General features: G+C 49.9%; 1 protein-coding gene and 5 non-coding genes across 6 annotated transcripts; all 6 read left to right on the plus strand.

Moving 5' to 3' along the window:
- The first annotated feature begins 10,451 nt into the window (after positions 1-10,451).
- On the plus strand, positions 10,452-16,745 carry RPL3 (ribosomal protein L3). Its single transcript, XM_040233270.1, has 10 exons — positions 10,452-10,520; positions 11,487-11,679; positions 12,415-12,583; positions 13,130-13,265; positions 14,190-14,376; positions 14,865-15,025; positions 15,526-15,627; positions 15,982-16,077; positions 16,321-16,440; positions 16,650-16,745. The coding sequence occupies exons 1-10, from the start codon at positions 10,518-10,520 to the stop codon at positions 16,692-16,694; spliced, it is 1,212 nt and encodes a 403-aa protein (XP_040089204.1). The 5' UTR covers positions 10,452-10,517; the 3' UTR covers positions 16,695-16,745.
- Positions 10,973-11,036, plus strand: LOC120858962. The gene has a single exon (XR_005719987.1). It is a non-coding gene; the product is annotated as a small nucleolar RNA SNORD43 (small nucleolar RNA).
- Positions 13,074-13,129, plus strand: LOC120858985. Its single transcript, XR_005720007.1, has one exon. It is a non-coding gene; the product is annotated as a small nucleolar RNA U82P (small nucleolar RNA).
- Positions 14,436-14,529, plus strand: LOC120858982. The gene has a single exon (XR_005720006.1). It is a non-coding gene; the product is annotated as a small nucleolar RNA U83B (small nucleolar RNA).
- LOC120858981 lies at positions 15,793-15,886 on the plus strand. Its single transcript, XR_005720005.1, has one exon. It is a non-coding gene; the product is annotated as a small nucleolar RNA U83B (small nucleolar RNA).
- Positions 16,746-19,410: 2,665 nt separating the features above from the next.
- Positions 19,411-19,545, plus strand: LOC120858970. Its single transcript, XR_005719996.1, has one exon. It is a non-coding gene; the product is annotated as a small nucleolar RNA SNORA2/SNORA34 family (small nucleolar RNA).
- Positions 19,546-26,088: the final 6,543 nt, after the last annotated feature.

Here is a 26,088-nt window from a genome sequence, read left to right on the forward strand (position 1 = left end):
GGCTGTGCTTTTTTTAAAATGCCTTAAAATTTTAAGGACCTTGATTTTCCATATACATCTTAGGATCAGTTTATGAGTATTCCCCCCCCTCCGCCCCGCCCACCCCAAATGCCTTGGGATTTGGGTTGCAATCCTAATGACTTTATAATTTGGAGAAAATTGATTCCTTTAAGACATTAGGTTAGTTCACCCATGAACTATGTCCCTTTTTATTCTGGTCTTCTTTTTATGTCCTTTCAGTCCATTCTGAAGGAGATCAGCCCTGGGATTTCTTTGGAAGGAATGATGCTAAAGCTGAAACTCTAGTACTTTGGCCACCTCATGCAAAGAGGTGACTCATTGGAAAAGACTCATGCTGGGAGGGACTGGGGGCAGGAGGAGAAGGGGACGAAAGAGGATGAGATGGCTGGATGGCATCACTGACTCAATGGACGTGAGTCTGAGTGAACTCCAGGAGTTGGTGACGGAGAGGAAGGCCTGGTGTGCTGTCATTCATGGGGTCGCAAAGACCCCATGGACACGACTGAGCAACTGAACTGAACTGAACTGAACTGACTGAAGTGTTCTCCAAGAAGGCCTTGTATGCTCTGTTAGGATAATTGAGGGGGAAGAACATTCTACAACTTACAAATGACTAATTTTTATATATCCCCTCCCCCTGGAGCTTTTTTATCCACATTTTAGAGAAAAGGAAACAGGCCCAGAAGGGTCAAGGAACTTTGCCAAGGACACATAGAAGTGACAGAGCTGAAACCAGGCCCCCTTGCCCAGGCCCTGGCACTCAATGTGTCTTGCATACTGAGTACCACCCACCCTTGCCCCCGGCCCAGCAAAGGCTTAAGTGAACAGATCTGATGCCAGTCAATCTCTCATTGACGAAGGTAAACATGGACATTTCGCAGGCTGGCTCACATTTAGTCATTTATTTTAAGACCTGCACAAAGAGACACGCGGCGTAGATATACAGAAGAACAATAAGAATACAGGTCGCCTTGACTTGTTGTGCGAGGGCTTGCCTGGATGAAGATCTGAAGTCCATCTTGCTTGTGCTACTGCTATGGAACCTGGTGCTAATGGGCACCTTGCTGGCCCCCTGACTGCAGCCTCCTTCTCCCTCGCTGGCATCCTTGTCCTCAACCACTAGGCACAGGCTGACGGAGGCTGGCCTGAGCCCGCTCAGGGTGGCCGGGTCAGGCCCAGGGAAGCGCTGGCTAAAAGGAATGGTGGTCACTGGAAGGACGGTGGTGACCGCATCCAGATCTTCGGAGGGTGCCTTGCACAGCCTGGCCCATCCCAGGGACCGCAGGCCACCGCCCCACATGGCTCTAGCCACCTGTCCTGTGGCCACCCCCAGCCTCTCCAGGCAGCGGAGCAGCAGGGACACGGCCGTCTGCTGCAGCACAGCCTGTGGCAGCAGCTCCAAGGCCCTGCTGTGCTCGTGGTGGAAGTCGACCAGGCTGTAGTAGGCACACTGGGCCGCAGACAGCAGGGCGAGGTGGGCCTCCCATCGCAAGTGCCGCTGGAGCCACGGGACGCAGCGGCAGGCTCTGTGCATCAGGGTGGTCAGCAGCTGAAGGCCCCAGCCCCGCGCGATGGTCAGCAGGTGCCACACGGTCTGTTGGGCGGGCAGCAGCACCTCCATGCACAGCTTCTGGGCCAGGAAGAGCACCCCCGTCACCTGTAGATTGCTGCCCCAGAAGACGCAGAAGCCCAGCATGTAGAGAGGCAGGCAGTGGGAAGCCATGTTTGCCATGGCTGCCTGCAGCCCCAGCAGCGGCCGGTAGAATTTCACCAGGCTGGGCCCACACAGGAGCAGGAGCTTCCAGGTGCCTTGGGCCAGCCCCCTCCCATTCTGTGGGGTATCACCTTGGCAGATGGTGGTGGAGGAGCTGGGAGAGGAGCCTTCATGACCCAGAGGCTCTGTGCCCAGCCTCCCGTTCTGGGGGCATGGAGCTGCCCTCATGCCACAAGCTCATATTAACTGGCCCTCTGGCCCAAATGCCCTGTCAGCTGAGCCAGGTGGTTGTGCAACAATCAGTGACAGCACAAAAGGTCAGGATGTGAGCTCTTGTCAAAGAGGGAGCATTATTGCCTCAGTGGGTAAGGGAGGCAGCCTTTGAAGCTATGAAGTTTAGGTGGGGCCCGCTGCGTTCATGCCCACATCTGACAAATGACAGCCCGAGCCTTCTCGGAGCTAGGCCCTGCAGTCTCGGCCACCATGAAGCTTGTGGTCTGGCAAGAGAGATGACAAACCTAGACAGTGTATTAAAAAGCAGAGTCATCACTTTGCTGACAAAGGTCCATATAGTCAAAATTGGTTTTTCCAGTGGTCATGTATGGATGTGAGAGTTGGATCTTCAAGAAGGCTGAGTGCCAAAGAATTGATGCTTTTAAACTGTGGTGTTGGAGAAGACTCTTGAGGTTCGTTTGGACTGCAAGGAGATCAAACCAGTCAATCCTAAAGGAAATCAGTCCTGAATATTCATTGGAAGGACTGATGCTGAAGCTCCAATACTTTGGCCACCTGATGCAAAGAGCCGACTCATTAGAAAATACCCTGATGTTGGAAAAGACTGAGTGCAAGAGGAGAAGGGGGCAAGGGAGGATGAGACAGTTGGATGACATCACTGACTCAACGGACATGAGTTTGAGTCAGGGAGATGGTGAAGGACAGGGAAGCCTGGTGTTCTGCAGTCCATTGGGTCACAAAGAGTCAGACATGACTGAGGGACTGAATAACAACAAGAGAGATGGACACTGAAATACACTCATGACAAAACTGCCTCACTCAAGTCCTCTCTTCCCTCTTGCCCTCATACTTCTCCATTTTTTTTTTCCTCTCTGCTATGAAAGAAAGCAGAGGGATTGAACCTGGGGCCCCAGAAGTGAGACAGCTGTGTCCTAACCACCAGACCAGCAGGGAATTCCCCTGTGCTTCTCCATTCTGCTTTTCTGGTCCCCCTAACCTCCTGTTGCCAAGGTTGGTCCACACCTTGGGTTTTACCTAGCAGTAGAAAATAACTGCCCTTCAATGATTTGAGCAAAACGTGGACCCTTTTCCATTCCTCACTAGGAGTTCCATTTTGGAAAACACTAATGACAGAGGACCATTTATGAACAAAGTCAGTTCACTTCTTTCCAGACTCTGGATTTTTTCTTTGGATTAAATCAGTAATCAGGGATCAAGTAACCTAACTCCTTTGTTTTGACCTGTTGTAAACAGCTCACCTAGATGGGCTTGGTGTGTCACCCAGATTTCACTGGTCTGCACAAATGTGCTTAACTGTGTATTCGCTGTGGAGTGATGCATCCCATTTTGATCCCTTTAGGAGAACCCCATCTCCCTGAGAAATTTCTTTAAAGCCTTATTCCAGGCACAGTGGACTCCTTTGGCCATTGTTTGTTTTCATCATGTGGATGTTGTGAATCATGTTACTAATCATATTTATCTTTTGTATTTGGCTGGAAGAGGCTTGAAGCCAAATGGAAGAACTACTCTGGCATGAAGAGTGGTCTATAATGTGTGTTTTGGATGTGATCCTGAAACTGAGTGGTGCCCTGTCAGGTTCCCGGTTATGGAGGCCTTTTTGTCCCCCATTTCTTGTAGGCAAGACTCCAGCCTTCATGACCTTCCCCGAGTTCCAAAAGGTCAGTTCCAGCAGTTGCTAATCAAGGTAGGTACAGCCAAGAACTTTGGCTGAGGAAAGATTAAAAAGACTGTCCAGTGGTTAAGAATCTGCCTCAAAATGCAGGAGATGCAGGTTCAATTCCTGGTCCAGGACCTAGGATTTCACCTGCCACAAAATAACTAAGCCTCCACACCATAACTACTGAGTCCACAGGCTCTGGAGCCACGCGCCACAACTAGAAAGTTCCTGTTGCAATGAAAGATCCCATGTGCCATAACTAAGACCCAAGACAGCCAAATAAATAAATATGTCAAAGAAAAAAAAAGATTAAAGGGATCAGAGAAGCTCATCAGAGACCCTACACACACCCTTACTCTTATCAGCAATCTCACCATGATCTGTTGCCATAAAACTCCTTACCAAACTCCCAAGCCCTTTGCCTGGCAAAGCAATAAAGCTTTTCTTTCCTGCTTCAGCCAAAACCCTCTGCGTGATTCGATTCTGCACCGGTATATACAGAGAAGCTGAGCTTTTGGCATCAATCCCTTTCGGGCTTCATATTTCCCTTCTCTCACATCCTTAGTTTCTTCTTGTTAATTTGCATACATCTTGCTGTGTAGCCTTAGACTTGTTCTTGGAAGAAGAGATGATACAGTTAACCCCATAAATGATTCTAAACCTATCAGTTCAGTTCAGTTCAGTTCAGTCGCTCAGTCATGTCCGAGTCTTTGTGACCCCATGAATCGCAGCACGCCAGGCCTCCCTGTCCATCACCAACTCCTGGAGTTCGCTCAGACTCACGTCCATCGAATCAGTGATACCATCCAGCCATCTCATCCTCGGTCATCCCCTTCTCCTCCTGCCCCCAATCCCTCCCAGCATCAAAGTCTTTTCCAATGAGTCAACTCTTTGCACGAGGTAGCCAAAGTACTGGAGTTTCAGCTTTAGCATCATTCCTTCCAAAGAAATCCCAGGGCTGATCTCTTTCAGAATGGATTGGTTGGATCTCCTTGCAGTCCAAAGGACTCTCAAGAGTCTTCTCCAACACCACAGTTCAAAAGCATCAATTCTTCAGCGCTCAGCCTTCTTCACAGTCCAACTCTCACATCCATACATGACCACAGGAAAAACCATAGCCTTGACTAGATGGACCTTAGTCGGCAAAGTAATGTCTCTGCTTTTGAATATACTATCTAGGTTGGTCATAACTTTTCTTCCAAGGAGTAAGCGTCTTTTCATTTCATGGCTGCAGTCACCATCTGCAGTGATTTTGGAGCCCCCCAAAATAAAGTCTGTCACTGTTTCCACTGTTTCCCCATCTATTTCCCTTGAAGTGATGGGACCAGATGCCATGATCTTCGTTTTCTGAATGTTGAGCTTAAGCCAACTTTTTCACTCTCCTCTTTCACTTTCATCAGGAAGCTTTTTAGTTCCTCCTCACTGTCTGCCATAAGGGTGGTGTCATCTGCATATCTGAGGTTATTGATATTTCTCCTGGTAATCTTGATTCCAGCTTGTGTTTCTTCCAGCCCAGCATTTCTCATGATGTACTCTGCATCTAAACCTATACACAGAAGTTAATCTATCCTTTGTAAAAGTAACACTGTGCTGTGCTTAGTCGCTCAGACTCTTTACAACCCCATGGCCTGTAGCTTGCCAGACTCCTCTGTCCTTGGGGATTCTCCAGGCAAGAATACTGGAGTGGGTTGCCATGCCCTCCTCCAGGGGATCTTCCCAACTCAGGAATCGAACCCGGGTCTCACGCAATGCAGGCAGATTCTTTACCATCTGAGCCACCAGGGAAGCCCAAAAATACTGAAGTGGGTAGCCTACCGCTTCTCCAGGGGATCTTCCCGATTCAGGAATCAAACCAGGGTCTCCAGCATTGCAGGTGGATTCTTTACCAGCTGAGCCACAAGGGAAGCCAATGGTTATCTTAACTCCTGCTATTTCTGCTTGCTCTCCCAGGCCCCTCACAGTAACTCATACAAATAGTCTCCAGATCCTATGGATCCTAAAGATCTCCTGATTCTGATCGTTCATGTCAACTCTCAGGGTCCTTTTCCTGGTCACCCACCTGATGGCTTGCAAAGAATAGTGAAAGCCCTTCTACTTTATTCCCATCTTTCAGTTCAGTTCAGTTGCTCAGTTGTGTCCGACTCTTTGCCACCCCATGGACTGCAGCACGCCAGGTTTCCCTGTCCATCACCAACTCCTGGAGCTTACTCAAACTCATATTCATCAAGTCAGTGATGCTATCCAACCATCTCACCCTCTGTCATCCTCTTCTCCTCCTGCCCTTAATCTTTCCCAGCATCAGGGTCTTTTCAAATGAGTCAGTTCTTCACATCAGGTGGCCAAAGTATTGGAGTTTCAGCTTCAGCATCAGTCCTTCCAATGAATATTCAGGGTTGATTTCCTTTAGGATTGACTGGTCAGATCTCCTTGCAGTCCAAGGGACTCTCAAGAGTCTTCTCCAACACCACAGTTCAAAAGCATCAATTCTTCAGTGCTCAGTTTTCTTTATAGTCCAACCCTCACATCCATACATGACCACTGGAAAAACCATAGCCTTAACTAGAAGGACCGTTTTTGGCAAAGTAATGTCTCTGCTTTTTAATGTGCTATCTAGGTTAGTCATAGTTTTTCTTCCAAGGAGCAAGTGTCTTTTAATTTCATGGCTGCAGTCACCATCTGCAGTGATTTTGAAGCCCCCCAAAATAAAGTATGACACTGTTTCCACTGTTTCCCCATCTATTTGCCATGAAGTGATGGGACTGGATGCCATGATCTTTGTTTTCTGAATGTTGAGTTTTAAGCCAACTTTTTCACTCTCCTCTTTCACTTTCATCAAGAGGCTCTTTAGTTTTTCTTTGCTTTCTGCCATAAGGGTGGTGTCATCTGCATATCTGAGGTAATCGATATTTCTCCCGGCAATCTTGATTCTAGCTTGTGGTTCATCCAGCCCAGCATTTCTCATGATGTACTCTGCATATAAATTAAATAAGCATGGTGACAATATACAGCCTTGATGTACTCCTTTCCTGATTTGGAACCAGTCTGTTGTTCCATATACAGTTCTAACTTTTGCTTCTTGACCTGCATACAGATTTCTCAGGAGGCAGGTCAGGTGGTCTGGTATTCCCATCTCTTTTAGAATTTTCCACAGTTTGTTGTCATCTACACAGTCAAAGGTTTTGGCATAGTCAATAAAGCAAATGTTTTTCTGGAAATCTCTTGCTTTTTCGATGATCCAATGGACGTTGGCAATTTGATCCCCATCTTTAGTTGACCTTTTGTCATTCTTAGGCACAGTAGGCTCGATACACATTTGCTGAATGAATGAATGAATCCTTCACTTGACAGATGGGAAAGCTGAGGCCTAAGGCAGTATCTCTAGAGGAAAACAGTAGAATGGAAAAGACTAGAGATCGCTTCAAGAAAACTGGAGTTACTGAAGGAATATTTCATGCAAAGATGAGCACAATAAAGGACAGAAATGGCAAGGACCTAACAAGCAGAAGAGATTAAGAAGTGGCAGGAATACACAGACGGACTATACAAAACAGTTCTTAATGACTGATACCATGATGGTGTGGTCATTCACGTAGAGCCAGACATCCTGGGGTGTGAAGTCAAGTGGGCCTTAGGAAGCATTACTACGAACAAAGCTAGTGGAGGTGATGGAATTCAAGCAGAGCTATTTAAAATTCTAAAAGATGATGCTCTTAAAGTGCTGTACTCAATATTTCAGCAAATTTGGAAAACTCAGCAGAGACCACAAAACTAGAAAAGGTCAATTTTCATTCCAATCCCAAAGAAAGGCAACGCCAAAGAATGTTCAAATTACTGTACAATTGTGCTCATTTCACATGCTAACAAGGTCATGCTCAAAATCCTTCAAGCTAAGCTTCAACAGTACGTGAACCAAGAACTTTCAGATGTACAAGCTGGATTTAGAAAAGACAGAGGAACCAGAGATCAAATTGCCAACGTCTGTTGGATCATAGGAAAAGCAAAGGAATTCCAGAAAAACATCTGCTTCTGCTTCAGTGACTATGCTGAAGCCTTTGACTGTGTGGATCACAACAAACTGTGAAAAATTCTTAAAAGATGGGAATACCAGACCACCTTACTTATCTCTCCTGAGAAACCTGTATACAGGTCAAGAAGCAACAGCTGGAAAAAAAGAAAAGAAGCAACAGTTAGAACCCGACATGAAACAATAGACTGGTTCAAAATGGGAAAGGAGCACAGCAAGACTGCCTATTATCACACTGAAAATTTAACTTATATGCAGAGTACATCATGTGAAAGGCCAGGCTGGAATTGGGCCAATGCCCCACTTTTTCGTCTTTGATGGGTGACCTTGGAACTGGCGAGTGTGTCAGGTAGCTTGCCGATGTGTTCCAGTGACCACATACTGAGGCTCAAGGTCTAGTGGAAGTGGACGAGTCTGTTATCTTGGACCTATTTGGTTTTAATCAGTGCGTGGTGTCCTCGGGATTTGTCATTCTTTCAAAGGTTGTGCCCTGCCCCCTTCCCTTTTGTGTCATTCCCACAGCCTGGTGCAGCATCCGACAGGCAGCAAGACTTCAGGAAGAATTTCTTATTGAGCGAATGAGTGACTCAGGACCCCAGAGCTCCTTTTCCAGTGAAGAGGTGACTGAACCCTGAGTCTGATGTCATGAAAACCTAACCTAGAATCAGACTTGAGCTCTGTCCTTTCTTAATTGTATGACTTTTGCCAAATTATTCCTTTTTGGCCTGAACTTAGTTTTCTCTGTAAAAGGGGACAGAGTGGGCCATAATTCCTTGTCTGCCATTCTGAAATAAAAAGTTTTGATTTATAATGTTAAGTTTCTGGTATAAAGGAAAGTGATTTGGTCATATATTCTTTTTCATATTCTTTTCCACTATGGTTTATTATAGGATATTGAATATAGTTCCCTGTGGCATACAGTAGGACCTTGTTTCTCTATTTTATATACAGCAATTTGTATCTAATCCCAATCTCCCAATTCATTCCTTCCCTAACCCTTTTTCTCTTTGGTAACCATACCTTTGTCTTCTATGTGAGTCTGCTTCTGTTTGGTAAGTAAGTTCATTTGTATCATATTTTAGATTCCACACAAGTGATATCACAGTATTTGTCTTTTTCTGTCTTCACTCAGTATGATACTCTCTACTGCTGCTGCTGCTGCTGCTGCGTCGCTTCAGTCGTGTCCAACTCTGTGCGACCCCATAGACGGCAGCCCACCAGGATCCCCCGTCCCTGGGATTCTCCAGGCGAGAACACTGGAGTGGATTGCCATTTCCTTCTCCAATGCATGAAAGTGAAAAGTGAAAGAGAAGTCGCTCAGTTGTGTCCGACTCTTAGCGACCCCATGGACTGCAGCCCACCAGGCTCCTCCATCCACGGGATTCTCCAGGCAAGAGTACTCTCTAGGTCCATCCATATTGCTGTAAATTGAATTATGAAAAACTTAAGTCAGTTGGTGGCAAAAACGAAACTAATCTGAATTTTTAGGCAGCAAAGTTAGCCTTGAACTGTGGGGCTATTTATTCCACTCCATGTGAATATTCATGTCTCTTTACAGAATTAATGTGTTTCATTAAAGAGCTTAGGGAGGATTACATAATATACAGTATGTGCACCATATTGCATGATATTATCTAAAACATGAAATATGCTGAATTTGGAAACATATCTGGCCTCAAAGATTTCCAATAAGGGGCTGAGGACTCTCAACACTGCCACTGGGGGATGGAGTGAAGGTTAGTTGAGAACGTTTTCTTAATAACGGTGTGAGCAATGGCCAGGCCCAGAATCAAAGAACAGAACGGGGCGGGGATGGAGGTAGAAGGTGGGAAAGTGTGTGTGTGTGTTCACCCACAGAAAAGAGGCTGGAGCAGCTAGTTAGGGCAGATTCTTGGCTTGCAGGCTCAGGAGTTAAGCCTTAAACCAGAGGAAATAACTAGGAGGGGGGTGGGGAAGGGCACGGGAAGTAACCAAAAGATAATACGATTTTTAGATCTGGATGGACAAGCCTGGCGGCAGGGTGAGCAACTAGGAGACTCCTAGGTGACCACGAGCCCAGGCAGAGATCAGCGAGGATCCTTCATGCAGAGGATCTGGGAGGCAGGGAGAGCCAGGCTTCGTGTCGCCCGGCAGCTGGTGAGGGTTTCGCCGCCTCAGACCTTCAGAGTCAAGAGCCAGGCCCCGCAGCCCGATAGTGGGAGGAATGGCCTAGATGGAGCTAGAGAGAGGGGAAATCCCAAATCAGCACGTATTAAAGGCAAGCTGGTGTCGGGAAGCGCCTCTGAGTTGGGAACCAGGAAAACCAGGGGTTCAGTCTTTTCTCTCTAACTTTGAGTTGGTGGGGGCTGCGCAACTGATTCCACTTCCCAACATGCCTGCAAAATGGCAACATCGATGACCTAGAGTGCTGGACGGAAATGATATACCACATGTGAAAACGCTTCGGAACTGAAGCCCCAATAGGGTTATTCAATTCCAGAGGTGACTGACCATTTCCCTTCAGCGTAATAGCGCGTTTCAACGTTTCCTCAAAAGTTGGCTACTGTCCAACGCTGTAGGGTGATAGTATTTTCATTTTATGCCGGCGCGTCCGAAAACTTTTTCGAAGTGTGATCCCAGCCGCTCGCCGTAGGACCTCTAAATCCCGCCTACCAAACTGACGCCCTGCTCGGAGCGCAAGCAAGGCGAGAACGAGCATGCGCGGAAATGGAGTCCCGTGTCGGCCCCGCGACCCGACGTCTGCCGCGGGTGCGCGCTCGTACGCCGGAAGGGGCGGAGCCAGACTAGCATTTATATATCTCGCGCGGCCAGCGTGCCGACCTCTACTGGCAGCTTCCGACGGCAGGATGGTATGTAGTGTCATGGCGGCTTCCTCTTTGTCGTGTTGGCATGACTGAATCCGCGGCACATCGCCGCCATCTCGGCTCACCCGGTGCTGGGGTTCTGCTATAATAGCACGGGGCACTCAGCGGAACCCGCGGCCAGGTCTATTTCCTGAAAACGTCCGGGACTTGATGGTTTGGGGGCGGGCGAGAGGCCTTGGCTTGTGGGGCCTCGGCCCGACAGTTTTCAAGCCATGGACTGACTTCCTGGATTTCGATCTCAGCATTCGAGATTCAAGTCTTGAGCCTTTTGGCAGGAGGACAGTGTGTGCGATTGTTTGGCTCGAGTGTTAAAAGAGGTGCAGAAATACAGGCCGTCAGGCTGGGGAGGGTATTCGGGGCAGGGATTGTTGAGGCCTCATTCTGAAACGTCTGGGAAGGTTGGTACAACTCCTTTGGCCTCTAGAGTTGTCAGAAACCAGAAATGATGAACTTATTGACGGGCGGACAGAGACGCTGTGCTGATTGTCATGTTCTGATTTGGCTCTGTCGAGTTCTAGTGGCCTCCATTTTCCAGTTTGGCTCCCGCTGGGAGCATGGGGAATCCTTCAGTACCATTGTCCACCACCCAGCCCTTTGACAAGGAGTCCCTGTACAAAATGGCGATAATGATGATCAGAGTCTTGAGTGTAAGGCTTGTTAAGCCATTCTTACTGCGACTCTCTGGTGTGTCTTTGTCTTTTTTTAAGAGGAAAAGGGGGATGGTTCCTTTTAAGTTATAAGGTGAGGGGTTGAGGTAAATGTTCAATTCAGGTGTGTGGCTGAATAATGCCTTCTGGATGTGTGATTACGAAGAATTAAACTTAATTCTGAATGTATATTTTTTACCTGGGTTGCTGGCATGGAGTCATCATTGCTTGAAATCCTCTTGAAACCTCGGCCTCTGGGAACGAAGCTCCTCAGAAGGTGCTAACGTTCTTCTATTTCTCTTAGTCTCACAGGAAGTTCTCTGCTCCCAGGCACGGGTCCCTGGGCTTCCTGCCTCGGAAGCGCAGCAGCCGGCACCGCGGAAAGGTGAAGAGCTTCCCCAAGGATGACTCTTCGAAGCCCGTGCACCTCACCGCCTTTCTTGGCTACAAGGCTGGCATGACCCACATTGTGAGGGAGGTCGATAGGCCAGGGTCCAGTAAGTACATGCTGCATCTTTCTAGCTGATGGGAGAGCTGGAGTTGGTGGGAACTGAGTAGATGGGGCCAAGCAGTCAGAACGGAACAGGCTTTGGGGGAGATCAAGAGAACCTCTGGACTCCAGAATGGAAATATATTTTAGGATTGATTAGTGCTCCAGAGTTCAGGTGACTGGCATTGTTATAGGCAGAGGGGTGTAATGAAGTCAAGGAGCATGGTGAGTAAATTTGTTAAGAGCCAAAGAATAGAAGGATTCCCCCGATGGCTCAGTGGTAAAACAAAAACCTGCCTGCCAAGCAGGAGACCCCTGGGTCAGTAAGATCCCTAGAAAAGGAAATGGCAGCACGTTGCAGTATTTTTTCCTGGGAAATTGAAGTAGACAAGTGACTAAGTAGAACACGTAGCACTGAGTACTGAAACAGATAGCGTTAGTTAAAATGGTTTCTAGGCTCCAGTGTTAGTACCTTACTAAGTATTCTGAAAGCAATGAGGACTTAAGAGATGGTTATAACAGACCAGATCTGGAGCCAGACCTAATGTGGTTGAGTAGGGTCCAGATGGTTTTGATTGAGATGAAAATATCTGCACACCAGCTGAACAGTCTGCAGTGAGGACAGGCCTGAGAGGTGCAGACTGCTGCAAACCCCTGTCCTGTGAAGCCAATTGCTGGCCTGGAAGGGCACGTGTAGGGACTCGCTAGTCCGCTCAGCTTTGACTGCCTACTTTATTTGCAGAGGTGAACAAGAAGGAAGTTGTGGAGGCTGTGACCATCGTGGAGACTCCGCCCATGGTGATCGTGGGCATCGTGGGCTACGTGGAAACACCCCGAGGCCTCCGGACCTTTAAGACCATCTTTGCTGAGCACATCAGCGACGAGTGCAAAAGGCGCTTCTACAAGAACTGGTAAGGGAGCCGCGGTTGGGCTCGCCTGGGCTGGCTGGGGAAAAGGGCCGTGTGCTATGTAGGACCTCAGCTCCATGGCCGGCGGCAGGGCAGCTGCTTTGGCGTCAGGCTTAGTTGCCTCTTGGGCAGAACAGTTCTCAGGGACAATGGGAGCAGCGTCCCGGGACAGTTCCTTTGGTGTAGACCTTGGGTGTTGCCTCAGTTCAGCAATCCTCTTGGTTGCTGACAAGTATGGGGGCCTACAGAGCGGTGACTAACGTGCCCAGCCCAGCCCAGGTGTGTGGTCTGGTTAATGGCTAACTTGGAGCAAGAATTTGTGTATCCGAATGTCATGTTTCATTATTAACCTTGTGGACCTCTGCTCAGCTCCGCTCGGCTCTGCCCGATGAGCTCCATCCAGGCTCCGCTTGCCGGTGGAAAAGGCTCCTTAGAAGCCGGCAATGAGCCCCGTCCCCACGCGGTGCCTGTGTGCCTCCCCCCACTCGGTGGAGGGGTGATCAAGGCTGGCACCTGGGCCCCCTCCCCAACTCTGCTCTGCTCCTGAAGGCATAAGTCTAAGAAGAAGGCCTTCACCAAATACTGCAAGAAGTGGCAGGACGTAGATGGCAAGAAGCAGCTTGAGAAGGACTTCAGCAGCATGAAGAAGTACTGCCAGGTCATCCGTGTCATTGCCCACACCCAGGTGAGCTGGCCAGGGCCAAGAGGAGGGTGACTGCCCGCTGCTGCCCCTCTGTGAGGGCGGTGGCCTACGTGGTCACCGGTGGCTCTGGGGGGACTCTGTTATCTTCTGGATTGATTCTGTGCTCAAGGTTTTGTGCCAGACCTCAAGATTTCAGGAATAGTAAGATTTTCAGGTCCTTAAATGTATTTTCCTGGTGGACGAGAGATTGTTGAAAACTACATAATCCAGCCAAGGCCCTGCCTTGAGACTGGGTTCCTGGGGCCAGAACCTAAGGACACAGGGTGGCTTGAGAAGGCATCCAGTGGTTCCACGCAGGGCTTTTTGTTACCAGCAGAGGGCACTGTGTCCCCAGTGAATCTTACTTAGATAAAACCATGCCCTGTTTTTAGGAAAACTGGTTGAAGGAATTGGTGAGTCATAACTTACGTAGGTAGTCTAGCACCTAACTGAAAATAGTGTTGAGAGGCTGACTTGAGTTTGCACTTCAGACCTGGCTTGAGTTGAATTAGCTTTAGCTTTTAGTTTTCTGGGTTAGACTGGGTGTAAGCTGGGTGGTTAAGCCTGTGTGTTTACCTGTCATTTCTAAGTGAAGAGTAGTCTTGTGTGGTTAGTGGTGACCACGTTACCACAGACTCGTGCTGTGTCCACTGAAGGTAGCTCAGTAGTATAGCGCTGGCCGGCTTTCAAAAAGCTTTGTTTAGATTTTGCTTCTCATAGCTTGTATTTGCAGTGCTATACTGCTCTTTTTAAAAGTGGCTTATTGGCAGTTAAGAGCATGCTAGATGGCTAGGGTAAACCAGAGCAGGTAACCCAGAGGCACTGGCCAAAAGGACCAGTCTGGAACAGGGAGGTGGTTGGTGGAAGGTTCTTGGTGTTTGGCCCGGCTTGAGGTCCTCTCACGCTGAATTCCCTGTGCCTTTCTAGATGCGCCTGCTTCCTCTGCGCCAGAAGAAGGCCCACCTCATGGAGGTCCAGGTGAACGGAGGCACTGTGGCCGAGAAACTGGACTGGGCCCGCGAGAGGCTCGAGCAGCAGGTCCCTGTGAGCCAAGTGTTTGGCCAGGATGAAATGATTGATGTCATTGGGGTGACCAAGGGCAAAGGCTACAAAGGTGAGCTTTGCAGTGGCCCAAGTTGCTGTGGTTTCCCTGGGAGAGTGATGTCGGGCCCCGCTGTTGAGTGACAAGGCCCTGGAATGAGTGCTGGGCACAGCGCCCGAGTCAGACTGCGGAAATGTTCCTTGCTGCCTTCCTTCTGAGAATAGCTCTGGTCAGGTGGTTGGGTCAGTGTGTGGGACTGGGATGAATGGCTTTCGAACACACTGCAAAACACTGGGCTCAGGGCTTCATAAATCCTCTTGGGTCCACGGGATATTCTGGCACAGAGATGATTCTCTAAGGCCTCATCTTGTTGCTGAAAAGGTTTATGTCTAAGCTGATAATCACCTTGGATGGATGGAGGTATAGAAAGGGAGAGGATTGTTGCAGTCAGGTGTTGTATTTCTTTGGACAAAGTACCACGAACTGAAGTTGGGCATTCATGGCACGAAAGGGCCAGTGGCATGGTGCTAGGCATCATGTTAACAGACTGTCTCTTCCAGGTGTCACCAGCCGTTGGCACACCAAGAAGCTGCCCCGTAAGACCCATCGAGGGCTGCGCAAGGTTGCCTGTATTGGGGCGTGGCATCCTGCCCGGGTGGCCTTCTCTGTGGCTCGGGCTGGGCAGAAAGGCTACCATCACCGCACTGAGATCAACAAGAAGGTGAGGTGCACGTGGGGGCCCCGTGGAGACTTAAAGCTTAGGGGAGCAGAGTGGCTCCGTTATTGGGGGTTGTGTGGGGTTCTGGTCCTTGTCGTCATCAGTCCATTGGGTGGGGCAGCACATGGACTTAGTTGCTCACGCCTGGTGGCACAGTTGTAACTCGTTAGTGTCCCGGTTTGTAAAGCGCCATCCTTGAATGTGGTTCTGGTCAGGTCGAGGATGGGAGCCCCATTTACCCTCTTCTGCCCCGTGGTGTTGGAGAGGCCCCACTCCTTACCTCCCAGGATGGTTCAGGCCCAGCAGCTTTTCTTTGCTGCAAGCCTGGGACGCCCCATCGTGAGGGTCAAGGTCATAACTGCTTTCCCAGAGTCCTTTGTAGGCTCCCCTGCCCCCAAGTTGGGGAACCATTTGTCCCTAATGGCAGTCCTTGCCTCCAGTCAGCTTGAGTCCCTGCCTTGTTTTCTTGTTAACCAAATATTTACGCTCATTTCTTCCTTCAGATCTACAAGATTGGTCAGGGCTACCTCATCAAGGATGGCAAACTGATCAAGAACAATGCCTCTACTGATTACGATCTGTCTGACAAGAGCATCAACCCTCTGGTGAGTAATGGGAGCTGTCCTTGCAAATCCTGTCTGGTCTGGCGGGGGATTTCCCTGAGTCCCAGGCCTCCCTTACGGGATCAGGATCAGTTTTTACCCACAGTTCACTGGTCTCCTGGGCAGCATCCAGCCACGGTGGGGACTGTTTGGTGTGGGGTGGGGCCAGCTGTTCAGTGATGAGACCCTGGAATGAGCGCTGGGCACAGCGCCCGAGTCAGACTGCGGAAGTATTCCTTGCTGCCTTCCTTCTGAGAACAGCTTTGGGCCCACCAGGACCAGGGCGTGGGTGTGGTCGTATCTGGCTACAGCCTCATGCTTGATCTGTGCTGACCCGATGACCTTGCTCCTTCCCAGGGTGGCTTTGTCCACTATGGTGAGGTGACCAATGACTTTGTCATGCTCAAAGGCTGCGTGGTGGGAACCAAGAAGCGAGTGCTCACTCTGCGCAAGGTGAGGCGGGGAGGGGAATGCCGAGCTCTGTTAGGGGAGTTGGTTGGGAGGAAAAGCAGGAATTGCTGTGCGTGACGTCTTGGGAGGAGAAAATTCCGTCTGGCTTGGCCCAGATGTTTGTTGCTTCCCTATATATATACTCCTCATCTGTATCCTCACCTCATCCCTCTAAGATGAAGGGCTGTGAACTAAGGTGGTACAGGGAAAGGCTTGGCTCTCTAACCTTCGCCTCTTGGCCCACAGTCCTTGCTGGTGCAGACTAAACGGCGGGCCCTGGAGAAGATTGACCTCAAATTTATTGACACCACCTCCAAATTTGGTCATGGTCGCTTCCAGACTGTGGAGGAGAAGAAAGCGTTCATGGTAAGTACTTAGCTTGCTGCCCTCAGGCTGGGGTGGGGGTGGCTTTCAGCTGCTGTTACCTGTCAGCCTGCCCATGTGGTGCTGATACAGAAGGTGCTTCTTTTTTTGTGCCAGGGCTGGGGAGACCAGTCCAGAGTCTGACCTGCTGGGGTTGGGAAAGTTGTGACTGCTGCCTTCTGCCTCTAACCTTGCTGCTTTTCTCTCCACAGGGACCACTTAAGAAGGACCGAATTGCAAAGGAAGAAGGGGCCTAATAGACCAGATTGTGCAGCTGGTAGAATCTCAATAAAATTATTTTCCAGTGACATCTGCCTGAGTTTGCTTTCTCAGTTTTGGCTGCTTCCCTTGGGCCCTCATGCTCCCTGGGTCCCCCCCAGCTCTTTGCCCTACCACAGTGGCCCCAGCCTTGTGAAGGTGAGCAGAAGTTGAGAGCCAGCCAGCCTGGGGAGTGAGCTTTGTGTGAAATGTTTGTCATTGGGCAAGGTGTCTGGGTTGCTTGTGTGGCAGTGCATGAGGCAGTGGGGATCTGGAGTCCTTGTCACCCACTGGCAGGGCAGACCCTGGCTCTGCTGAGTGTCCAGCTACATGGTTTAGTCACTGATCACTGGAGGGATTCCAGTTGGGGCTTGCTGAGGTTCTTTCATAATCCATCAGCCAGGTTCTGGCTGTGGGAGAGAATGGATGTCAAGCAGAAGGGCCTGCATGTCCCTTGGGGCTCAGAACAGGAATTTGCTTTGTGGAAGGCCCTGGTGATTAAAATTGACTTCATTAGAATGAGAATATGGGTTGGTGGGGGTTAAGTGCTTGGCTCACAGGGCTGGTCGTGTTATTGAAACCCTGTTTGCATTCTGGTCTCTGGCCCCTGTGTTGTGCTGACCATTGTTGAGCCTCTGGCATCTTGTAGGCCAGTCAGCAAACTCCTGGGAGATGGTGAGGGAAGCCTGGAGTGCTGCAGTACATTGTGAAAGTCACTCAGTCTATACAGTCCATGGAATTCTCCAGGCCAGAACACTGGAGTGGGTAGCTTTTCCCTTTTCCAGGGGATCTTCCCAACCCAGGGATCGAACCCAGGCTGTTGAGAGTTTGGTTCCTGGACCTCTGCACTGGCTTCTGGGGTCTCGCCCACCCTTTGGTGCAGTGAATCTCAGCATCTCCTTTACAATCCCAGCTGCCCATGTCATCTAAGTGGGGTGTTTTGTCTTGGCCCCATAAGCAGGGCAGAGACCACAGCCCCCGCACTTCTGACATCTCTGCCCAGCATCTTGGCAGCCAGCTGGTTCTGGTATTCTCTGAGCCTTGGTTTTCTTTTCTTTTGGAGCAGTGGGAAGATTGGCCCAGTGAGCGTATGTGCTCCATTGTGTGACTGACCCAATGGACTGTAGATGGCAGGCTCCCCTGTGGCATTTTGCAGACGAGTCCAGGAGTGGGTTGCCATTTCCTTCATGGGATCTCCCTGACCAAGGAACCTAACCCAAGGCACTGTGGGTTCTGTGTCAGGATTACTGGAGGTGGCCTGAATTAAACGTGCCCCACACACACCACCCCCCACCCCCTCCACACTTGGGTGGGTTCTGTGGTAGAGGAGGCTGAGCAAGAACCCTTAAGCCTGGGACCCCTCCCCACCATCTTTGCCCAGCTTTCCTGGAGTCCCTTCTGAGCTGAGTGGGGCAGTGGGCCTCAAAGCCAGCCTCTGCTAGTTTGCTACCCTTGCAACGCCCGTCTTTCCAGGACCTGGGCCCTGACTGGCAGGAGCTGCACTCAAGCCTGGAGCCACCAGGGGGCAAGAGTGGGCAGCACCCCGTTGAGATGGCCTTGCAGGAGGACTCGACTTTGCAGGAGACTCAGTTCCCTCCTCAACCAGGGCCCCTTCAGATGCCCCATAGTGCCCGGAGTCAAGCCCACAGCCAGAGAGGGTCAGGACCTGCCCCAAGACCACAGGCAGCTCTGGCAGAACCAGAGGATGGGAGCTGGGTTCCTGGTCTTGTCACTGCAGAAGCTTCTTTCCCGTCCTGGGGAAGGTGCTGAGATGGTTGAGGCCCCACCTCGTCCCCTCGCCCACCCCAGTTGCCCTTGGCCTCTGAGCCCGTGGGCCTCCACGGACCTTATGTCAGCCCTGGAGCCTAGCTGCCCATCCAGCCCAGGTAGGAAAGGCTTTGCTGGTTTGAGAAGTCTTGGCTGGGCCTCACTTCCTTTTAGGAATCTGCCCAGTTGTAGAGGATGACAACAGTAGAGATGGGGTCCAGAGAACAGGCTGATGGCGTAAGCACATGCATCCGACAGCAGAGACAGACCACACCCTCCTGGCCCCACACCTGTGCACAGAGAGACTTCAGGAGCAGGCTTGCTTGACTGAGCCCCTGTCTGCCGACCATCCCCGTATCCGCATGTCCCCATCCTCTTTGTTTCTGCCCTGCCCCTGGCCAGGGAGTGATCTTGGGCACCTCCCAGATCACAGATCTGAACCTCAGCCTTAGCTGGTTGAAGACTGACACCTTGGCAGTGGTGGTCGTGGGACCTAGTGCAGAAGGTAGACCCAGTGGGTGCACAGAACCACCGCAGCTGTGGTCAGAATGAGAATTTGGGCTTCCCAGGGGCAGCAGTAAGCCCACCCATGTGTGTGGGATCAGCTTCACTCCTAAGAAACCCTGAGTGCCCGCCAGGCACACAGGTGCTGGGGGAGCCGTGCTGAACTTAGAGGCCCAGCTCTTGAGCTTATCTTCTAGTTGGGGAGGGCAGACAGTAAACACTGGCAAACAGGACAGTTTTAGAAGTGACGAGGGACTTCCCTGGTGGTCCAGTGGTTAAGACTCCGAGCTTACACTGCAGGGGGGTACAGATTCTATCCCTGGTCAGGGAAATAAGATCCTAGGCTGTGTCTCACAGCCTAAAAAAGTAAAAAAAAAATAAATAAATAAATAAAGCGTTGGTTTGCCAAGGTTTATTATTTAGATAATAGAAGTGATGGATGCTTTGGCCCTGAATCAAGGCCAGCAGTTTGCAGAAGCTGTCAGTGTTAAGCAGGAGCCTAAAGAAATCTTTGTATGGTCTGTTGGCCTTTTCAGAACTTTGAAAATGAAACAGTCAAATGATTCAAAAGAAACATCTGAGTCATTGGTGATAGATGTGGGGTAATACTTACTTGTAGTTGATTAATGAGTTTGTTGGGGCTTCCCTTGTAGCTCAGTTGGTAAAGAATCTACCTGCAGTGCAGGAGAGCCGGGTTCGATCCCTGGGTTGGGAAGATCCCCTGGAGAAGGAAATGGCAACCCACTCCAGTATCCTTGCCTGGAAAATCTCATGGACAGAGGAACCTGGTGGATTGCAGTCCATGGGTTCGCAATGAGTCGGGCTCGACTGAGCGACTAACACAATGCATCTGTTAGTCGATTCCAGAATTTAGAGATCCCTGATATAGCTTGGGGCTTCCCAGGTAGCTCAGTGGTAAATAATCTGCCTCCCAATGCAGGAGACATGGGTTCAATCCCTGGGTTGGGAGGATCCCCTGGAGGAAGAAACGACAAACCACTCCAGCATTCTTGCCTGGAAAATCCCACAGAGGAGCCTGATGGGCTACAGTCCATGGGGTCCCAAAGAGTTAGACAGAACTGAGCATACACACATGATTTAACTTGTTCATTAGAATTATGATACTGTTAAATCCAATTATTACAAAAAGAATTGCTGTGGATCTAAAACCAGTAGGATGATTCTGAACTGTGCGTGCTGTATCTCTACAGTCCATGGGATTCTCCAGGCAAGAATACTGGGGTGGATTGCCCTTTCCTCCTCCAGGAGCTCTTTCCAACCCAGGGATCGAATCTGTGTCTCTTCTTTCTCCCGTGCTGGCAGGCAGGTTCTTCACCACTGGGGCCACCTGGGAAGCCCCTCTCAACTGTGAGCTTCTCTTGAATATTATCATTTTGTAAGGTCCTGGGTATACCAGGGCCCTGACTGGTATATTTTACTCTTCATTCAAATTGGAAACTTATATTTACTATTGGGTTGTTAAACTTTTTGAGCTGAGTCTTGGATTATGAGGGGCTTCCCAAGTGGCACTAGTGGTAAAGAACCTGCCTGCCAATGCCAGAGACTTAAAGAGATATGGGTTCGATCCCTGGGTCGGAAAGATACCCTGGAGGAGGGCATGGCAACCCACTCCAGTATCCTTGCCTGGAGAATCCCATGGACAGAGGAGTCTGATGAGCTATCGTCCATAGGGTCGCAAAGAGTTGGACATGACTGAAGCAAATTACACACACATGCACACACACAGACACACACACACACACACTGGATAGTGAAAGGGCTCTATATTATAGATATTGATTGAGAACGTTTCTTTCATAGTATATGCTTTTTGGCTGTGCTATGCAGCTTGTGGGATCTTAGTTCTCTGACCAGGGATTGAACACGGGCCTCGGCAGTGAAAGCATGGAGTCTTAACCATTGGACTGCCAGGGAACTCCCCTAAATGCACTTTTAAAAGAAGAAGAGGGAGGGGGGTTCAGGATGGGAGACACATGTACACATGGTTGATTCATGTCCATGTATGGCAAAAACCACAACAATATTATAAAGTAATTAGCCTTCAATTAAATAAATTTTTAAAAAGAAGTGCAAAATGCTGTAAAGAAATAAAACAGGGATCGAGAGAGATGGGGCAGGGGAGGCCTTTCTGAAACCTGAGGGTGTATCGGATCCAACCTCGTGGAGCTCTAAGGGGTGAACATGCCCCACTCAAAAAGACCAGTGGGTGCATAGGCCCTGAGGTGGGAATGAGCCTTTGGGGCTCAGATCTGAGCTCTGAAAGGAAACAACTTTCCAGGGGAAAGTCTGAGTGAGTGGGCATGTAGTAGGTGCTCAAAAAACATTCCCTGCGTCTCTGGGACTCATCAGTGCTTGGGTGTCCCATACGGGGGTCCCCAGGCCTTTCCGTGGGCCTGCAGTGGGCGGGACCGCGGTCCGGGCCTCCTGAGATCCATGTCTGTGCATGTCACGGAGAGCGGTCTCCAAATGCCCAGAGGTCTGTGTTTCCTGTCACCAGAACCCCATACAGGCTTCTCTGGAATCCTGCGGTGACAAAACAAGGAGCCTCATTCCATTCCTCCTAAAAAAAAGAATAAAGAAAATACTTGCTGGAAATTTCTGAGCAAGTGAGAACATGGAGATGGCAGAAGCCACCATCGCCTTAAAAGGCAGAGCCAGCGACTTCATGGAGCTCACCTGGAGACGGGCTTGGGGGTAGGGGTGCTCTTCTCCAGTCCTTGTCCCTCAGTCCTCATCCGCCATCACCCCTAGCCGTGCCCCTGCCCCTGCCCCCCGGGTGCCTGGCCTTGGCTTCCAGCGACATCACCCTTCTCCCATCGGCTCTCGGCACGCAGCGGCTTGTCTGAAGCTTCTGTGGGTCCCCCGCCCTCCTTACGACATTCTGCTGCTAGGCTGGCACTCAGGGCCTGCTGTCCCCTCCAGCTTCCTATGCCTTCCAGGATCCGGACTCCTGGCTGCTCCCAGGAACCCCAAGAGCTCTCCCTGTCCTTCCAGCAGAGGCTCCAAAGCCTGAGCTGGACCCCTGTGAGGAGAGAGGGTTAACATCTATGAGCCCAGGAATGAGGGAGGTGGCATCCAGGCCTATTAACACATTGTTGTTCAGCCGCTAAGTTGTGTTCGACTCTTCTGTGACTCCATGAGCTGTTGCTGGCCAGGCTTCTCTATCCATGGGATTTCCCAGGCAAGACTACTGGAGTAGGTTGCCATTTCCTTCTCCAGGGATCGTCCTGAACCCGGGGATTGAACTCGAATCTCCTGCATTGGCATGCGCATTCTTTACCATTGAGCTACTAGGGAAGTCCCTGTTAACATCAGAACTGTTAAATGTTGAATGACTGCCCTTGGCACCCATCAGCCCTCTGGACCCACAATGCTGCCCAGGGCCCAACTTCTCCAGGTCCTTGCCCTTGATAACCAGCGCTCATGTTGACTTTGAAGGCCTCCAGAGGGTGGTGCCTGGGTTAGCAGGTGGTAGTAACTATGAATAATTTATACCTATCGGGCACTGTCCTATGTACTTCATATATATAAACTCAATACTCAGGCAAAGGAGAAAAGGAAAGATACATCCATCTGAATGCAGAGTTCCAAAGGAGAGATAAGAAAGCCTTCCTAAGTGATCAGTGCAAAGAAACAGAGGAAAACAATAGAAATGGGAAAGACTAGAGATCTCTTCAAGAAAATTAGAGATACCAAGGGAACATTTCATGCAAAGATGGGCTCAATAAAGGACAAAAATGGTATGGACCTAACAGAAGCAGAAGATATTAAAAAGAGGTGGCAAGAATATACAGAACTGTACAGAAAAGACCTTCGTGACCCAGATAACCATGATGGTGTGATCACTTACCTAGAGCCAGACATCTTGGAGTGTGAAGTCAAGTGGGCCTTAGGAAGCATCACTATGAGCTAAAGGAGGTGATGGAATTCCAGCTGGGCTATTTCAAATCCTAAAAGATGATGCTGTGAAAGTGCTGCACTCAAAATACCAGCAAATTTGGGAAACTCAGCAGTGGCTGCAGGCCTGGAAAATGTCAGTTTTCATTCCAATTTTGAAGAAAGGCAATGTCAAAGAAGGTTCAAATTTACTTCACAATTGCACTCATCTCACATGCTAACAAAGTAATGCTCAAAATTCTCCAAGTTAGGCTTCAAAAGTACATGAACCGAGGACTTCCAGATGTTCAAGCTGGTTTTAGAAGAGGCAGAGGAACCAAAGATAAAATTGCCAACATCCACTGGATCAAAGAAAAAGCAAGAGGGTTCCAGGAAAATATCTACTTCTGCTTCATTGACTACACTAAAGCCTTTGATGGTGTGGATCACAGTAAACTGTGGAAAATTCTTAAAGAGATGGGAATATCAGACCACCTTACCTGTCTCCTGAGAAATCTGTATGCAGATCAAGAAGCAAAAGTTAGAACCAAACATAGAACAACAGACTGGTTCCAAACTGGGAAAGGATTATGTCAAGGCTGTATATTGTCACCTTGCTTAATTTAACTTATATGAAGAATACATCGTGTGAAATGCCAGACTGGATGAAGCACAAGCTGGGATCAAGATTGCCAGGAGGAATATCGGTAACCTCAGATACGCAGATGACACCACCCTTATGGCAGAAAGTGAAGAGGAACTAAAGAGCCTCTTGATGAAAGTGAAAGAGAAGAGTGAAAAAGTTGGCTTAAAACTCAAAATTTTAAAAATGAAGATTGTGGCATCCGATCCCATCACTTCATGGCAAATAGATGGGGAAACAATGGAAATAGTGACAGACTCTATCTTTTTGGGCTCCAAAATCACTGGTGACTGCAGCCATGAAATTAAAAGACGCTTGCTCCTTGGAAGAAAAGCTATGACCAACCTAGACAGCATCCTAAAAAGCAGAGACATTACTTTATGGACAAAGATCTGTCTAGTCAAAGCTATGGTTTTTCCAGTAGCCATGTATGGCTGTGAGAGTTGGACTATGAAGAAGGCTGAGCACTGAAGAATTGATGCTTATGAAGTGTGGGGTTGGAGAAGATTCTTGCGAGAGCCCCTTGGACAGCAAGGAGGTCACACCAGTCAATCCTAAAGGAAATCAGTCCTGAATGTTCATTGGAAGGACTGAGGCTGAAGCTGAAACTCCAGTGCTTTGGCCTCCTGATGCAAAGAACTGACTCCTTGGAGAAGACCCTGATGGTGGGGAAAATTGAAGGTGGGAGAAGGAGGTGACAGAAGATGAGATGGTTGGATGGCATCACTGACTCGATGGACATAAGTTTGAGCAAGTTCTGGGAGTTGGTGGTAGACAGGGAAGCCTGGTGTGCTGCAGACCATGGGGTCGCAAAAAGTCATACATGGCTGAACGACTTAACTGAACTGAACAATACTCAGGATCACCCCTTGAGGCAGCTCCAATTATTACCCCCATTTTATAAATAAACTGAGGCTCAGAGAGAGTGTGTAACTTGCCCGAGGGCACACAGTGTATAACTTGTGGGGTGGGATTTGAACCCAAGCATCTCTTCGCCCTAATCCTACGGTATTAGGACCTGCAAAGCATATTTTTGGCTCAAAGGAGAAGGAGCTGGTGCTTATTTGGTTTTTGGTTTTTGTTTGGGCATTGCCATGTAGCATGCAAGATCTTAGTTCCCTGACCAGGGATAGAACCCCTGCCCCCTGCAGTGGGGGGCATGCAGTCCTAACCACAGGATTGCCAGGAAAGTGCCCAAGGAGGCTTATTTGTTGAGTACCTACTGTGTGCCAAACCTTATGTTAGACCCTTTCAAAGCTACTTTATTTAATCCTTGCAACCACTATTTCCATTTCACAGATGGGGAAAATGGAGGCCCAGAGAGATTCAGAGACTCTTTCCAGGTCAGAGAGGTAGAATGTTCTCCGCCAGGCATCTTAGATGCTGTTTCCCTGGGTGATCGTGACAGTCCTCTGAGCAGTGTGACGAGGTTCCTGGCATCACTCCTGTTTTCACAGTGAGGACGTTGAGACCTAGGAGACTAAATCAGAGCCCCTCACTCAGACAGGACTCTCAGCAGTGCTGATGCAGAGAGCCAAGTCCAGGCACCAGGAGATTGGTGCTAACCACTGCACTGCACTGCCCTTATCAAATGGGGGCCTGGAGGCTCCTGGCGAGGAACAAGGAGCGAGAGAAGATGCCACATCCCAGCAGCCCCCACGGCACCAACCACCCCTCATAGATGCACGACTCCGGCCTCTGCTTGCTTGAGAGGTGGCAGGATGGGGGGGCACCAGGGGATGCTGCCCTCGGGGAGGCCAGCACACTGGCGGGGGTACCAGGTACCACAGTCAGCCCCCTCCACTTGCCTGAGCCCCACAGCTGGCCTCCGGGTCACCGGGCTTCATGTGACTATGGAGAAGTGACCTCTTCCCTCCGCTCCCCGCCCCAGCCCCTCGCAGCCAGGCAGAGGAAAAGGGCTGTGAGAGAAGGCGCTAAAGATAGCTGACCGGCCAACTTCCCCATCTCCCTGGCCACCACCTTGTCCCCCGCCACGGGCTCCTCCAAGCAGGCCCCCACCCCACAGCAGCTGCTCCCCAGAGCCTTGTCACCCAGCCTGGGGCATCACACGGGGACCCAGGCCGTGGTCCTAATGGGAAGGCTCCCCACTGTCCAGGCGCTAGGCCAAGCAGGGATGTGACTTGTCCATTCTCGAAGTCCCTGCCCCCCAAGCTGACAGGACGGGAGCCTTTTTATCACCCCCATTTTCTATGTGGGGAGCCTGAGCAGAAGGGGGCAGCAGCTCCCTGGAGCAGAGCAGCCCATTCACGCACCAGTGCCCACAAGCACACCGCCAGCCTGACCCAGTCACCTGGTTCCATCCAACTGTGAGCACACCAGCACGGCGACACGAAGGCCCCTGGAGACAGCACGCCCTCTTGCTTCCTCAGGGTCAGCTGCTCACCTGGCTTCCCTGGTGGCTCAGAGGTTAAAGTGTCTGCCTCCAATGCGGGAGACCTGGGTTCAGTCCCTGGGTTGGGAAGATCCCCTGCAGAAGGAAATGGCAATCCACTCCAGTATTCTTGCCTGGAGAATCCCATGGATGGAGAAGCCTAGTAGGTTACCCATGGATGGAGAAGCCT

The sequence above is a fragment of the Oryx dammah genome, unplaced genomic scaffold (assembly GCF_014754425.2).
Source record: "Oryx dammah isolate SB20612 unplaced genomic scaffold, SCBI_Odam_1.1 HiC_scaffold_29, whole genome shotgun sequence".
Taxonomy (NCBI): Eukaryota; Metazoa; Chordata; class Mammalia; order Artiodactyla; family Bovidae; genus Oryx; species Oryx dammah.